This window comes from Hyposmocoma kahamanoa, unplaced genomic scaffold (assembly GCF_003589595.1).
Source record: "Hyposmocoma kahamanoa isolate Upper Pololo Valley unplaced genomic scaffold, ASM358959v1 102, whole genome shotgun sequence".
NCBI classification, from domain to species: domain Eukaryota; kingdom Metazoa; phylum Arthropoda; class Insecta; order Lepidoptera; family Cosmopterigidae; genus Hyposmocoma; species Hyposmocoma kahamanoa.
This window is the reverse complement of record NW_020653337.1, coordinates 11,510,586-11,527,923: the sequence shown is the minus strand read 5'-3', so window position 1 is coordinate 11,527,923 and position 17,338 is coordinate 11,510,586. Positions and strand designations below refer to the sequence as shown.

Genomic DNA, 17,338 nt, shown 5'->3' with positions numbered 1-17,338 from the left:
TAGGCAGGGTAGCAGTACTTCCCTGAACCTTTCACAAAGAACTCTTCTGCTACCAAAATTAACTACGTTATATTATGCTAGCTTCTCATTTACAATTAATACATATAGTTGTAGCGATAATAAAATCCCTTTTCTATTTTTATTATTATATGATGAAACAAGCATATAAAAATAAAGAAAGAATAATACGAGAATATTTCATTCATTCGTACATATTTTTACAAGTTAATTATAAAGATTAATAAACCTTTTTAACAAGAGAATTAGATAAAGATTTCACTTATATATTTATTTTACATTATAGATTTTAAATTATATGTTTTAATATTTACGTATATATAAATATTAGGTATATATTTTTCTTTGTAAAGTGTTTTATTTTGATATTTTAAATTTAAGATATATTTTGCTGATTAATTGTCGGTGGCGTCCACTCCTTTCCTCGGCCACCACAGAATATCAGCGTTGGGTTATTTCGCATGCACAACCTGACAAATGCTGAGTGTTGACAATTTGAGATCTCAATGTCTAGTAGTAAGATTTACTTTGTATTACAAGCAGAGACCAAATAAATATCATTTTCTTTCTTATTTGTATTCACGCATACTACTTCAGCAAAATTATTTTACTACCTCAGTTAATAAGACCTATACATACAACGACCTTATTACTATATATAGAGTGCCTACATAAGAAACATACTTAATTATAATGTAGATATTACACTAAACTCGTAATCATAACTTTCCCGTTCAAAATTAAGAAGTGATTAAGAAAATAAACATCAGTGGTGCGTTCGCAATATTTAACCTTGTAGAGGTTAACATGTTTTATGAGACATTGAACTCTAACATACTTTACAAATTTTTAAATCACTATTTTCATGGGGCAATAACAATAACAGTGCTCGGTAAATACGACTCAATCGATCAAAGCAAAACAAATGTAATGTATATAATGTAAAAAATGGTAATAGTAAATGTAATACCGAATTTCATCAGATTACGGGCCGGTTCACAGGACAAACGTTAGACGCCATTGAACAGACGTTTTGTTAACGCACATTTACAACTGCGGCGAGTAAATTTTTACATACATGAATATATCATCACGCCTGTCTCCCACCGAGGTAGGAAGACACTATGGACCTCCCTTCTTTCTACTGACTGACTGAATGACCAAACCATCGAAGCATCTCCCTCTGTATTCTGATCATCTAAATATTTTATTGAATTGATATTCAATATTTTTTAAGTGAAATTACTCCACTAAGTAGTTTGTATTAATTAATTAATTATAACAAACTATATCATCTTTCATAACACAACGTTCTTTTACTACACTCTTTAATACATATACATTTTTTTATTCGTAAGTAGTCCCATGTGTTCATATGCTAACACGCGTTCAACACACCTATTTTTTTTTGTAAATTGATGAATTGACTTTAAAAGTGTACGGTCTACGTGCCTAAGTCTTTCGTGATTAATATCGACGCAGGTAATATCTATTAACTCATGAATCAACAACAATTTCAAAATCTATGTTAAAGTATTGTTTACTAAGACAATGGTATTGTTTGCCTTCGTAGTTGTTATTGGACGGTCAATATCTGACGTCATTCGATGCTCTTCAAAGATAGGGAATAGGGTAAATTGTTTCAATTTTGCTTTGAGCGTCGTTGAATATCTATTATAAAGCCAAGAAATTTCTTGCGTGACGGTTCTTAGTCTACATTTCAATGAAAATATTAATTAATTAATTTAGTAATAATAGCACCAGAAGGCCTGTTATTAATGATAGAAAAAATAGAACTCAGAACTATATAGCAAACAAGCGTAATAAAACCAATAATTACAGTTTTGTTGAATTATTTCTGCGCACAAGTAAATTATACCTTAATCCTATTTGACATCTAATAGTCAGGGGGCCTACTATGAGCTCTTAGAGCAATCGTATTTAAGCCTGTAAGTTGGATTGCCTGTCAAAATCGTACTATGACCTCACAAAAACAATTCACTGTCTATGCAGTTTACGTTCCCCATTCGAAAGCCATTCACCTTTTCTTTCATAGCAAAATCGTATTAGGCTATTTGCCATGCAAGTGGCGGCCTCATCTGTGAAAATAAGCAATTCAAAAAAGTTACTCCGTGACTAACTTTTTTTCTGAATTTCGTTTAAGTTTTATTATATTTTCAGTTTTATTAACTATTGAGCCTTTTTGAAAATTTTAGTTCGTGTTCCCAATCTTAAAATTATTGTTGATAAACTATTGCCATGAATCTTATTGCAATGTAAAAATGGAATTTTAATCATTTTAGTCATTTTGTTGACCGAAAATCGTAAAAAAAATTTTAAATAGTGCTATATTTTACTTTAATGCAATCAATGAAAATGTACAAGATACGTTCCAATTATGTTATCAAATTACAAACTTACCTTATTAATTTTCAATGATAATGACTAGGCATGACATGTAATTTTGTCGGACGACAAATTGTAAAGTATGATTGAAAATTTGCCGATGTTACAAAACGTAGTAACTATAATCAATAACAAAATTAATTAAAAAATGTAATATGTAATTATTCTCATTTTCAACACAATCGGTTAATAGTGCTTAAACGCTCTCATGATAGTACATCTATCTATTTCTTTCATATGATTTAGAATGTAGTTCCATCTAGTTCTTGTTAGATGTCAGCTAGCCAGCCAGACAATAATTAACATTTTTAACAATTAAAAAGTAAAACTCATCATCCTGTTATGCCATTCCCGTTCAACTTGTGTAGGTCATCATACGAATTTAAGCAGTTAAGTTTTGCCACGTCAAGTGAATTGCAAGGAACTTGGCTGAAAGCTCATAGTAGGCCCCCAGGCCTTACTCTAAGTATCAACAGTTCATGTTTTAGTTTAAGTATAACTACTTACTATAAACGATAAAAGTAGACTTTGCACTATATATGTACCTATTCTATTGCGATATATAATAACGCACACACACACACACACACTCAACATAGCCCCGCACTAGGGAAACCCTGTATCGCGGGTGCCATGGACACACACATAGACAACCACAAATTACACCCAAACTCACGAGAGAAATAAATGTAGGCCATACAAATATTTCTCCCGGCTTAGGAATCGAACCCAGGACCTCCGCATGGCAGTCTGGCATGGTAACAGTTCGGCCACGGAGGCAGTTAAATATAGTGGTTCGGATATGTAGAGAGAATAAATAAAAATTAACCAAACAACTTTATAAGGGAAGTATGAACGTGCAAATTGGTAAGTCGAATTTACCACGACCAAAATAAGGAAAGGCCGGTGCAAACGCATATCAAAGCATCGATAAGTGTTAATGAAGCGAAAGGTATATGTCAGGATCGTGGCAAAGGGAAGGTTGTTGTCTCTTCGTATCTCTATAGAAAAAGGACGTGTAGTATATTACGTACGTATGTATTATAGCCGTAATCGTGTTCTTAGAAGAAATTGTGCCCAGCAGTGGAACACATGAGTTAATACTGTTGATTTAACTGGTTAAATTTGCACGATACCTATGTATATGTATGAGTAGGCGAATACCGTAAGAAAGAACACGTCAATTAAGCTTTTAGAAATAAAATTAGTATCTAAAATCGCGTTTATTTGTCGTTTCAAACAACCTAACGTTTCGGACTCTACAGAATTTTAGGGCGCCCTCAAATTAAACGCTTATAGAAGCAACAGTAGGTAGCGCGACTGTGCACTAATTGTGACTACAAAAGTGGAGCGCGCATGTCAAGGCGGTGGCGCTGCAACTGAGCTTCTAAATATATAAAAATAACCCCCTTTACACAGTCACTCTATCGTGCGTGATCAGAAGCGTACAGAATTGTGCGCGGTAAAGCCTGCACGCGCAATTGTGCGCAATTACTTATATGAATTTGTTTAAGCTAACGTTCTTTCGCGCACAATTGCTCGTGTTCGTTTTAGTTACAACGGGAAGAGCGTCCGTGTAAAAGCTAACAGCTCTGGATAGAACGCGTGAAACTGGCGCGTGTAGGAGTGCGCGAATGCTGAGCGCAATCGCGTGGTCTTTCCCTTTTTCTTCCAACGTCTTTTTTATTGCTGTATCACGCGCGATAGAGTGTCTGTGTAAAGCCTGCTAATTAGTAGTCTGCGCCATACATCAGCGCTTCTATGTCTAAGTGCCGAAATTGAAAGCGGCCCTAACATTCATTAAAATAGTTTCATTTCCAACGTGTGCAGCGAAAACCTAACAATTCAATTAGTAGCAGAAGTATTAACTCATATTTTACATTAAAATTAAAGTCACAGGCAGTAATATGTTATGAAATTCGTTTTTACTCGCTAACCAAGACGGCATTCATTGTCATTGTATTGATTAGTTGTTTATTATCATCAAGTACAAGAACGATATTCACATTTCATCTCCTTAATGTATTTTTTTTTATGCTACGAAGTTCACAGGAAATATGGATACAAAACGGTAGAGTAAGAAGCATAACTACTATTTACGTAGCATTATCTATTTTTTTCATTCATACATTTTTTTTATGTTACTATGTTCTTTGTTTTCTTCCTATAATCTCTTTTTAAGTATACTATAATTGAATTACTTGTTTGTACTATTGTGTGTTTGTTGTATGAATTTTCCTTAAATGTATAAATAAATAAACTATTAGGACATTATTTCCCATAATCTATGTACCTTAAAGTTTTCAGTTTCTAAATACATTAGTACATACATATATATATATATATGAATAATTTAAAACGAATGTTTAATGTTATATAAAAAGAATGTTTAAAATTAAACCAAAGATTTTTTATTATTGTTGTCACATTGTCGAAATTGAACCATCGACATTTTATGGTTTATCGAACACGATATTTACTACCTTCATTGAGAAATATTTTTCTGTACAATGTTCTGGTGCGTTGCAATGGGTGCATTTATGGTGAATTATGAAATAGGAACATTAAGAATAGAGAATCACGTCTTGTATAAAAAGCAGAATATGAGTGCTTTACCCAGTATTGCGCGGCGTGGTCGAAAATCGTAGTATATGTTGCCAATGTATAATAATATTTTTTTTACTCAAGTAGGTAATCTAAATCTGGAACCACAAAAGGAAAATTCCTACGTTGACGTTATAGTATATTTATTATTTTTTTAAATACAGATTTCTAATTTTGGTGGCGCGTCCATAACCTGTGTCTCGCATTTGTTATCATAATTTTAAAAAATCTAGCAATATTTAAAAAAATACTGACCCACTTGCCTTCTTAATAAATATCTGTTAATTCTTAATAAACTAGCTGTAATTAAATTAATATTAATTTAACAGTCTAATGTATAGTACCCAGAACATGCGTCCGCGCAAAAATCCGAATTTTGGTGAATAATTTTAACGCTGATGAGCGTTGAACTAGTTTCCGATTTTCAGCTCCTGTCCCTTTCAGTGCAGGATAACGCACAATGCAGGCAGGCGGAGATCGTGTCAATTAACTTACCAATAAGGTATGTACTAATATTTGGTGGCATGGGGGCCGGCTAAAACTGTGAAAATATAAATCTCTGTGCATTTTCAATGTTGAATTTGGTTACTTTTAATGTATTATATATAGTTGATAATGGCCCTATTTTAAAAGGTATGTTTTCTATAATAACTTTTCGTATGTTTTCTAATTCCGGTGACGCAATTTTGGTGGTGTTGGTGGTATTGGTGGCTTATTTGTGACCAACATTTACTTTGTTACCATAACTTTGTTACCACCAAAATTAGAAAATAAGTATCTAATTATCTTTATTGACATAATTGTATCTAATCTGACACTAATATCTATATTCATTTGTAAATTAAATTACAAATAATACTTCAATTTAAAAAAAACGTCGATTTAAAACAGTGCACTTCGTGAAGTAACAATTCAATGATACTAATTTAATGAGCCTAAATGCGATAGTTCTACTGTAAGTAGTTGAGGAATTGGGTAGTCTGCAGACTGTCCTTGTTGCAGTATCAGATCAAGGTTACCATATTATTGTAGTATAGTAATGGCGTGACATTGATTTAGATCTCGATAATTCTACTCCATTTAATATTTTTAAATGTCAATAGCAAATATGCCACTTTTGGAAAATTTGACAAATCTAAATATTCTAATATAATATAATGACAAATATAATTTATAATGACAAATTTAATATAACTGAGGAAACCGAAATACAGGAAAGAGGAGATAGTTATGAAACAGAATCCTCTGAATATTTTAATTTAATTTAGCAATTTGTGTCTTTTCGATTTTGACTGCATATTTCTAATTATTTTGTCACAAGTTAAAATATTTTTAAGTTAAAATATAACACGTAATTATAATTCAATGTTAAAAACATGCTCAAAATCAGAAAGAAGATGGTTTTTGTTTCACTTATCTTAATATAAAAATAGCTTTTCTTATAAAAATAAATGTACCTTGACTTGATTTGTTGTCAAAACCTACTATATTTATATATATTTATTTATGTATATTTGGTTCACAAAAAAATCTACTTTTTTAATTTATAGATTTATGGTAAAAATACAAATATAAATATAAACATTTTTTGTAATTCAATTTGTATTTTTTTCCAATATCCTAATTTTGGTAGAGACTTTAAATTTTAGTGTCCAATAAAATTTAATTGCTTTATAAATAAATAACATATATTTTAAAAACTACTTGACATTTTGAGGGGCCGCTAATATATTCTCTTTGCAATTAATTTTTGGTGTAATACCAAACCATATTTTTTTCTTAAAGCTCAAAATTAAAAATCACCACCAAAATTAGGCAAAAAGTTGTACCTGTTGAAAATGACATATGCTTCAATTATCTGTTGAATGCTAGCCCTTACCTTAACAATAAAAAATTATAAACTTCAGGCGGAAGTCAACAATAGTGAATTCCTGCCACATATGGTCCTTTGCCAACCGCACGGAGACAAACGGGTGTTGGCAGCGGCAGCGTCGGCACCGCAACACAACCGCATTGCACAGGCATTCACTTAACAAAATATATTTGTGACACAATGTCTCAACTATCACGGTTTAAATTTATTTCATCCAGATTACTTTTAAGAATTTCCCGCGCGCCGTCTCAAATATGATTTTTCCAATGCGCATGAACAGCTCACTTCATTTATTTACTCTAGAGACAGACCGGAAAATCGCATAGAATAAATATTGTTACTGAAAGAACTGTGTCTTAGTCGTTGAAACGATGTAATCTTTACGTAGCCGCGCGAGATAATATAGAAATAAATTAATTATCTTATATTAAAACCAAATGGAAATATAAGGTGTCAGATCTTTTCAAAGGCGACGTGCACTTTGGCCATGTTTGACATGAATACACGCAAACGTGAAACCTACTAGACGTATCTGTCATAAAACTAAACATTCGCGTTGCGACATCTACCGACAAATTGTATATTTACAGTTCTGTTTTACCTACGGAGCTTGGAAATGGAAAATTGGAAAACTACAATGAACAACCATGAAAAGATCTACTTGCCAAGCAAGAAAATTCATACTTTATTTAAGTGGTATCTACTTAAAGTATACATGATCTGCTGCACTGCACAAACTTTCCATAATAATTATGTAGGCACTAGACTTTTTATTTTTCTTTGGCATATCATGTTTTAAATGAAAGCACCTCTATAGGTGATTTATATAATAAATCACCTATAGAGCTGCTTTCATTATTATATTTATTTCATTATTATATTATATTTATTATACTGTCGACTATTAAACAACTTTAGATATTTTATTAAAATACTCTTTACTAAATCTAACGGATATGCCCAAAAGAGGATTATACACTTAATATCAATATATATTTACTAACAACGTCTCCTCTATTCATTAAAATCATAAGATTATTTTAATCATAAAAGAGAGCTCTCAGTCCAAAGGTAGATTTTATAGTAGTATTCAACTATCTGCATAGATGCATATGTAAAACCGTGGTTCTCTAAGCTGAAATTGAACAGAATGGCAAGCATATTGACTGGTATGAGATTATGTCACGTGTGAGTGCGGCGAAGTTGGCGATTTGAATCATATATTTCTATAAAATAGTCCTAGATCCAATTCCATTGATCTCTTCACACGTCCATTCAACTTTTGTCCAATATTTTTTTTTACTTATTTTTTGGAAAAGAATATTTAAAAATTGTGGTTGTATTATACAATATTTCTTCTTTATTTATAGTAATTGTTTATTTATATCTCACAGTTCATCACTTTTCACTCCGTTTCTAAATTTCATTTTTATGTTATGTAAATAAAAGATTCCGCGTTCAAAAGACAAATTATAATTTATGTAAGTAAAACTCCGAATCCAAGAAAAGCCAAAAAAAAGGAAAGAATTAAAACTTCTCCGAAATAAAAAGGTACATTTTGATAGTTCTGACATGGTTCTGACACAGTCATATTTTCCAATGATTTTATAAATTTCTCTATGCTTTAATTTTTCATCCAAATTCCGTACCTCTTCCATAATCTGTAATTTCTGCTTTCTCAACCCTTTCGTTCGCTAAATGCGAAGGCAAAGCCGTTAATACTAAAAAAAAGTACGTTTATATGACATAGGCAGTTAGATTAATATTCATATTGTAATAAAAGTTTAAATTCTGCTCGACTGCTAACTTTTATACTTATTTACCAATTTCATCACAAAATACGTTTGACAGCTTAGATTTATTGATTAATATATCACCTATTTATTTATTCAGAAAATATGCCACCGCCCAAATTGGCCAAACAAGAAAAGAAAAAGGAAATCACTTTAATTCGACTTCCGATCAGTGACGCTAGTCTAGTTTTCGTTCCTAGTAATGCAATTGAAGGTAAGTGTTGCCCAAATATGCATGCACAGAATATATTCAATTTAAGCAAATTAGTAGCAGTACATCTACTTGTGAAAGAGTTCGTATAGGGAAGTAATGCCACCTTACCTATGTCTGTCGCCAAGCAGTAATGTGAGCATTACTATGTTTCGGTTTTGAAGGGTAATGGTGCTGGTCAAATTACAGCCACTGGAATTTTTCAGCGCATCTCAGGGTGACGGGCGCAGTAGCAATGCCCCTCAGATCTTTGGAATTTAAAGCTCTGAGCTGCACTGCAACTTAGTTATAGGTGTCAGTCCCAGGCTATAAAACAAGTTATCCAATAAAGTCAGTCCTCTACGGTAAGTACATAAAAATATAGTAAATTAACAGTATCTTGAGAATACGTACAATCCTGTTTTTTTTATAATTACAGGCTTTCAAGAGCGTATAGAAACTGGAGTAGAATGGGTTCTCACAGAACAAGCCTTGCGCCATCATAAAGCTCTAGGTGGTAGAGAGCATATTCCAAAAGTTTCTTTCTCAAAAGCACTAAAAAATAAAATAGAAAATAGCATAATAGGCGAATTTCTAGACAATAAATCATCTCTCACACTTCGGCAACATTGGGAAGTAACATTACCTATGACCATTTTTGATATACATAAATGTGCTAACGAAGAAGGAAAAATATGCTACAACAGCGACAACTGTATAACAGATAATCCGAAAGATTTAATCAAGAATGCTGTGATAGCAAATAGTAGAAAAGTTTTGAAACAAGACTTTAAAAAAATCCTCGTTTTGAGAGTAATTGATGCCAAGGTACACATTACATTAACATCCCGTCCCTCCAAAACCTACAGACAAACGAGCAGTTCGAAATATTTTACAATGTCAAATAGGTCTAATATCACGATATTTTACTACCATAATATTCAATTAGTTTTTTGTGAAATTGCTCTACTAGTTATAATTATTAATACAAAGATCGGTAGTCCATTTGGAAAACAGTTTGCTTTTCAATTCGAAGCCTTGTAGCGGCATGTAATGTTTGGTGGAAATAACTCTCGCAAATGGTGAAGAAAATCATCGTGATGGAACCTGCACGCCGAAGATGGTTCCCAACCTTTAGAAAACGTGTGAAGTTACTTACCCGCATTGTGTCAGGGTATGTCCAGTAGAGGAACGGTTGTGTATTTAGAATCTAATGTACCTGTTCTAAAATCGGTATCAAAAGAAAAGGATTGACGTCCGCACGGTCCGCGTTGGTGGAATGTGCCTTTTACTAATGAGATGATCATTATCTGTAAACTCATTCAAGACTCGTTCGCTCTGTCTGGTGCTAAGGTTATTCTCAGTAAACTGCACCAACAGCGCGTTTTGTTCCATGCCAGGACACATACGCTCTGTCTAATGCTAAAGTTTATTATCAGTAAACATCACTAGCAGCACATTTTATTCCATGTCAGGACATATGCGCTCTGTCTGGTGCTATAGTTATTATCAGTAATCTGCAATAGTAGCTCAATATATTCCATGCCAGGACTCAGCCGTTCTGTCTGGTTTATTATATTAGTTTAAGAACAAATCTAACAAACAGTAGTTTTGTAACACTAGAAGTACTAACATAAAAAAGATATATATTATATTACACACATTTATTTACAGTTCAGAAAAGGAGGAGTATGTTGACGTATAATATTTTTAACTTAACTCGTAATAGAGATTTATTTATGTCCTTTTGTTTAAAGTTCTCTAAGGCCATAAAATTTAATTCTAATGTTTAAAACTTCAGATAACACACTTAGATAACAGTATTGCAAAATTTCCTTTCCTGGTGACTCTAAACCTCTGCGGAAACTACATCGATGCATTGGATACTTTTTTTTTACCAAGAAATTTGAGAATCCTTGAGCTTCAAGCAAATCGCATCAGCAACTTGGAAAGTTTCTATAATTTACCTGAAAACTTGTTATATTTGGGATTGGCAAAAAATTTATTGGCAAATGGTAAAATTGTGTAGACCAGACATGTAATTTTTATACACGAACGTTATTACATATCAAACTTTATTTGCAGCCAGCGGTCTGGATATATTATCACGATTGTCTCCCCATATCTCGGCAATAGATTTGTCCGACAACGACATCTATGATTTGGAGGCAGTAATAGAGCCACTAACTAAACTTCAAACGCTCCAATCTCTTGTTCTTGCAGGGAACCCTTGCGCGGTAACTAATATACTGATTAGTACTTTCCGGTACGCACAGATGGCGCTGCCTAACCAAGAGAATAACTATGTTATAATTGTATTACAGCCCGCATGGCATATCTTCAGTTTATCATCGTTTTATAAGTTTAAAATAAAACTTGATTAGATTTAAAAAGAGCAAGGGCCTATTTTAATCTCATTTGAAATCTAATAATGGGCAAGGGCCCAACAACGCAACGATGGGTCGTTTATATAAACTGATAATAATACATCACAATACTTTAATTGTGTTAATGGTTGTCTTTCCAGATGTGTTTGGGATATGCTCGCTTTATTATCACAAAAATGCCCGGCTTAAAGTATTTAGACAACCGTGAAATAATGCTGACTAACCGCCCCGAGGAACCATACGAACCTCACCCCGACGACCTGCGCTCTACATATTTCTTATTCACTGTCATACGAATCATAAGTGCACCACTTCCTCCAAAAGTAGATAAGGTCATTTTTGCACATATACACATAAGTATGTACATAAATAAAATATCGCTGGAAAGTTAACGAAGACACTATTAATAAATATTTTAATAAAAGAATACGTATAATCTAAGTGCTGTTTTTTGTTAATTAAAAGCTTGGCTACTGGATTCATTACACAAAATCAATATCAATAAAAATTATTAATCAGGAAATTGCTCTTACGGGGCTATTAGTTTGCGCTCTATCACTTAGTGTAATTTTACAATTTTATATGTCTACGATCTCTCCAGGGTGTCATTGCCACATTCCACGTGGAACTAGAACTACCATTACTGGACTCTCAACGAAGAATGTTCCTGATGTTCCGAAGAAACGGATCCCTAACAGAGTTAATGCCTGCTCCTGAAGATGACAATACCAGTGATCACGATGACAAAAATATAATAGGTCACTCATTGTTTGTTTATACAGGATATTTTGTATAATACTAACAACCTTGCAGGACTATAGGTATTAGTAACATCATAAACAATATCTCTTGTCCCACGACTTTTAAAATAAGTATTTATCAGACTCACAAGTAAAAATACTTCGCTTCGTTTGTCCAACATACAAACGATATCAGTTTAAAGCTTTTTGATATCTCTTATATTTATGGAATAAGCGCCTGGGCGTACTTAACGATTACACCTGTATAACAGAGAACACACTCGCAGTCAAGCTAGTAAACTCCTGAATCCTGTAAGGGGATGATACGTTTATATCTCAAAAAATAGTTTCATTTCCTATGTGTAACAATCGCGAAAACCTAAGAACTCGATATTAACAAAGTAATTATGTTTTGTAAAAGTCGTGCAACAAAACTTATGGTTTATGTTGCTTGTAAATTAGTAAAGTATCCTGCGAGATTATTAGTATTTCACAAATAACCTTATATAATTTGTCAAATGGCATGTATCTATCTATCTTTTTTTTGTTTAGCTAAGTAATATGAAAACATCTTAATTCAATACTATATCTCCCACGTACGTAGTAAACCAATAAAATGGCATTTTCACTTTTTCTTTAACTTAATCTGTATATTATAGGTTCCATGTTTTAAAGTAAATACAACACTGGGTGTGCTTTTTCTGTTTTGTTTACTTTTAAACATGGAACTTATAGTCAGTTCGGAGTGCGTTCAGAAACGGATACGCTTCCCTACGCAGTGAGAATTATTGTTATAATTGAGCTTTTGCCGTTTGTCCAACACGCCACGGACGAGGTCGGCAATGTGCTAATCTGCAAATCCAACGTCAACGAGGGTGAAATTTACATGGGCAAGATGTCATTGTTCCAGAGCCTCAGCAAAGCCGAGCAGATGCAATCTCGCCGGAGGTATGAAGGCGTGAAGAGTCTCCAAGATATTATCACACTCCTGAAAGAGACTGACCTGGACGACGTGCCTACATTCGTGGCGAAGGAGCTGCACAAGCTACCCCCCGTCAGGTTCGATCACGTCGATGTCACCAGGCTGCTGAAGGATATTACTTCCTTGAAGTCAAGCTTGGCCGAGTTGCAGTGTAGATTGGAGGCTTCGGATAACACCATAAGTGATCTGTGTGCCCAAGTTGCGTTATTAAGCAACGCTGCTTCGGTGTGTAGGTCACCAGAAGCCTCTAATGTTAATCCGCGTCGTGGGGTGCAAAATGCATCCATCAGCAGTGTCAAGTCGACACAAATGGTTGCGTCACCGATCGCTGCTGCCGTCGTGCGTGATGCGCCGCGCCCTGCTGCCCGCCCCTCCGCCCCGGCGGCGGCGGAAACGTCACGCGTGTGCATGTCAGCCCCGGCACGTGCATACGCCGCTGTAGCCGTTTCTACCAGCCGACCCGCCACTTCAAAATTCGAGAGGCGGCAATCGGCTAAGAGGAAAAGCAATCCCCGTGAGCTTGTCTCTGAAGTTATAAAACCACAGAGGCAGACGGACCAGTGTGACGAGGACGACTTCACAAAGGTGGTGAAGAGGAAGAGGAAGCCCACCAGCCGTAACCTCTGTGGCACAGCACTGACAAGATCGAACTTTCTGTTACGCCGGGCCATACCGACGACTCTGGTGTACCTATCGCGACCACATTACTCCACGAAGTGTGAGGAGATAGTGGAGTACATCAGAGTAAAAGGCCAATACACCCCGGGGATCGAGCGGTTGAGTCCCACCACAACGTCAATTTTAATTCGTTGGTGGTGAGAGTACCGACCGAACATCTGTAGCCGAAAGGTGTTTTTTGTATGTATATCGACGGTTCCGCGGCCGGTTACGACACCAGATTGCACCACGCGGCGCCGACAAGTGCGATTCGTATAGATTAGTTATTTAATTTATTATATTGTTAAATAACATTGTATGTATATTAGTCCTTTTTTTATTTTTTTAAACAACACACCACCATATGGGCCACATGACCCATATAATATGGTTTATATTATACGGGTTACATGGCCTGAAATAAATGACTACATACTGTGTATATATATACATAATTTTTTAATGAGTAAAAAGGATGTTTTACATTTAAGTTAATAAGTAAAAAATGCCATTTTGTGGCTTACAACAACTTACGCGGGAGGTACGAGTATTGTATGTATATTGAAACAAATATTGAACATCCCATTTAGAAAACGAGTCAGCCAGTGATGAAACGACGGGAGATATATTTGCTCGTCTGGAGGCAAAGAACTCCCGTGAGATCCATCACTACACCACGTACGAGAGTAACAAAATACCATGGAACAAAATAATGAACTTCCAGGAACCAACTGTTAAGATTTTCTGCCCAGACCTCACCGCCGTGAGAAATACCTTCAGATCTGTTATCACCGTCAGATTTATTTACTCGCTGGTAACACATACTTAATAATAACTTTAATGTCGTACCCTTGGTATAATAAAGCCACATGAAATAATACGTCAAAAATGTTTTTGTCCCAAAAAATCACATTTTTTTAATAAAAAAAGAACCGACCTCAAAATTACTTATCTGTTTTCGCTGTGTTCGTGACATCTATTTGCCAAATTTTATTGAAATCGGTTAACAGAAAGTGGGTGAAATCCAGTAAACTGGATTCATCCCCTAATTTACCACCCTTAGATAAGTGGAATATTTTCTTCAAATTTAAATAGGACCACTACTAAGATACACCGTTTCCAACAAAAAATAATCATCAAAATCGGTTCACAAATATCGAAATAATCGCGTAAGATACACACAAATAAATACAGTCGAATTGAGAACCTCGTCCTTTTTTTTGAAGTATGGGAAAATAACGATGCGAACTACGTAAAACAAATTATGTATATGTGAAAGTTTGTAGATCTCCTATTTAAGCACTTTGCTATACTGAAAAGTTGTCATTTTGCAGATATGGTATTATTACATCAAGGGTGCCAATATATTATTTGAACATATGCTGGAGTCGTTCATTATTTTACCTAAAGCTTTTTATCGTTTTTACTTTATCGCAAAATGAAAAAATCATGTGCTTCCAAATGTTTGCAATTATCAATTTTTTATGTAAATATACGCCCCAAAAATCATAAATCTGTCTACCCGTGTACATAAAGTCATTATAACTTACTTTGTACAAGTACTTACTTGAATTGACTTACTTTTATAGTAGCGGGAGAGCCCCTTGTGAAAGAGTTCGTGTAGGGAAGTATTGCCGCCTTACCAATTTCTGCCGCCAATCGATAATGTGAATATTATTGCGCTACGATTTTGACGGATGATCTTTAGGTGCTAGTGAATTACAGGCATATAAGACTTGTCAACTTATGTGTATTTCAGGGTGACGCTCTCAGATTTTTGTGATTTAAAGCTCTGAGAGGCACTACAACTGCTATAGATAGCAAACAAGCAACACATGGCTCTACTGTAAGGGTGCTGGTTAAACTACAAGCACATGGAGCTTGTCAACTTGCATGTCTGGGGACGGGCGCAGTGGCAGTGCCCCTCAAATCGTTGCGACTTGAAGCTCCGAGTGGCATTGCAACTGTTATGGGCAGGCATGTCGTTTACCACCACGCGTACAACTTGTTCTCCCCGTCATTTCGTGTCAAAAATAGAAGGACATGTCGTTTTGAAAAACCGTGTAGACTATAAACCCAAGAAATCTCATATCAATAATATTAAAAAATTTGAATAATACAAAGTTTGGATTTGATTATTATTAGCAGACACCGTCAGTGAAATTAGACAAGAAGCTGGATAAGAAGGACAAAACGTCGACGATAAAATCGCGGCCAAAAGAGATGCGAGCTACCATTGCTAGCATCAAGTGTGCCTTGCGGCCATGCGACTGGAGTCAACCCGCGCAACACTTTCATTGGGATGACACTCTTAATACCAATGAAGCTGTACACTGGGGCGATGGAGATCTTTCTGTAAGTTTTATCATGTTCCAAAGGATAGATATTAACAATTTTATAACTTGTTAAAAACCTCATATTAAAAAGTGTATTGAACTTCATCAAAATTAAAATAATTGAATGGAAACAAATTTCTAAATTTAGGAATTTTATTTGGAAAAGCATCAAGGGTTACACACTAAAAAGACTTTATTTCATGTCGAACTAGCTAGGATTTTTGCTTTAAACCCTGATAAGTCCTCACTTAACATTTCATAATAATGTCGACTAAACGAAAAAATAATTAAGTAGGTAGTTATTGAATATTCGTGTTTAATATCCTGATATATTATTTGACACTTCATACTAATATTCTAAAATATTTAAATAATAAAAATTATCACCGAAATTAGTACAGAACACTAAGCTGAAAATTACCCTGTTTTCTAGGAACTTTTAATAGGAAATGAAATTATTTTTCCGGACCCTTTACAGGTCCCATGGTCACGGTTGAACGAAACGTCGGTTTGTTTGAAAAAACAAATATACGCGATTTAAATCGTGAAAAATAGTTTCATTTCCTATGTGTAACATTCGCGAAACCTAAGAACTTTTAATATGTTTATGGAAAACGGGGTAAAACTCAATTCGAGGACTAATAAGCAGACACTTGTTTTATTTATTTCTTGTACTGAGGTGAAATTGACTTTAGTGTTAACTTAAAATTAGTATACCCAAATTGCAAGGACCCTTTCGCGTGTTTGACACTCAGTCCATCTTTCAAAGAAATAATAATAACTCTGTAGTCACTCTGTAGAATAGGGGTACGGAGAAGATATTTCAAAAAATATGTACAGTCACTTATATCTACTAATGTATGAAATTCAAAAACGATAATATCTATATACTATATCACAAACACATTTTTTAATAAATTGTATATCAAACACTAACAAACTATCTATATTAATACGAGTAACTTTACATGTTACAAAAATTGTAGTATGTTTTTCATTTATAGGCAGTTCAATATTACGCTCAAGGTGTGACTAATAAACCACAAAAAGGAAAACCTGAATCAGATGTGACTTCAAAACAAGTCGCTCCTGAAAACTTAACTTGCCATTTTAGTTTCGGCGTGGAGTCATTTCGAATCCCTGATCAATAAATGGTTCATGTGTTAGCTTCATTATTCTTTTATTTACATTGAACGGTTACGAAAGAGCTATTATCCAATTGACTCCTTGTAGGAGCGTCTGTTGCTATGTACAGAGTTCCATTCCTAAATGGTCAGACCCCTACAGAGCGTCAATGTGCAGTAATGCCCGCCATTAAATCATACATATCATAGTACAAAAATTGAACATTT

The 17,338-nt window shown here is 34.4% G+C and overlaps 2 protein-coding genes across 4 annotated transcripts in view; one reads left to right on the top strand and one right to left on the bottom strand.

The window, feature by feature from the left end:
• Window positions 1-7,047, bottom strand: part of LOC113232810 (sodium-coupled monocarboxylate transporter 2-like) — a 49,567-nt gene extending 42,520 nt beyond the window's left edge. For all 3 annotated transcript variants that reach the window (XM_026467640.1, XM_026467630.1, XM_026467647.1), the window contains exon 1: window positions 6,908-7,047. The gene's annotated coding sequence lies outside the window, so the exon portion shown is untranslated. The remainder of the gene's footprint in view (window positions 1-6,907) is intronic.
• Window positions 7,048-8,799: 1,752 nt separating this feature from the next.
• Window positions 8,800-17,137, top strand: LOC113233601. Its single transcript, XM_026468755.1, has 9 exons — window positions 8,800-8,908; window positions 9,324-9,712; window positions 10,686-10,899; window positions 10,970-11,121; window positions 11,412-11,603; window positions 11,873-12,029; window positions 14,241-14,464; window positions 15,796-16,005; window positions 16,991-17,137. Exons 1-9 carry the CDS (start codon window positions 8,800-8,802, stop codon window positions 17,135-17,137), a joined length of 1,794 nt encoding a protein of 597 aa, XP_026324540.1.
• Window positions 17,138-17,338: the final 201 nt, after the last annotated feature.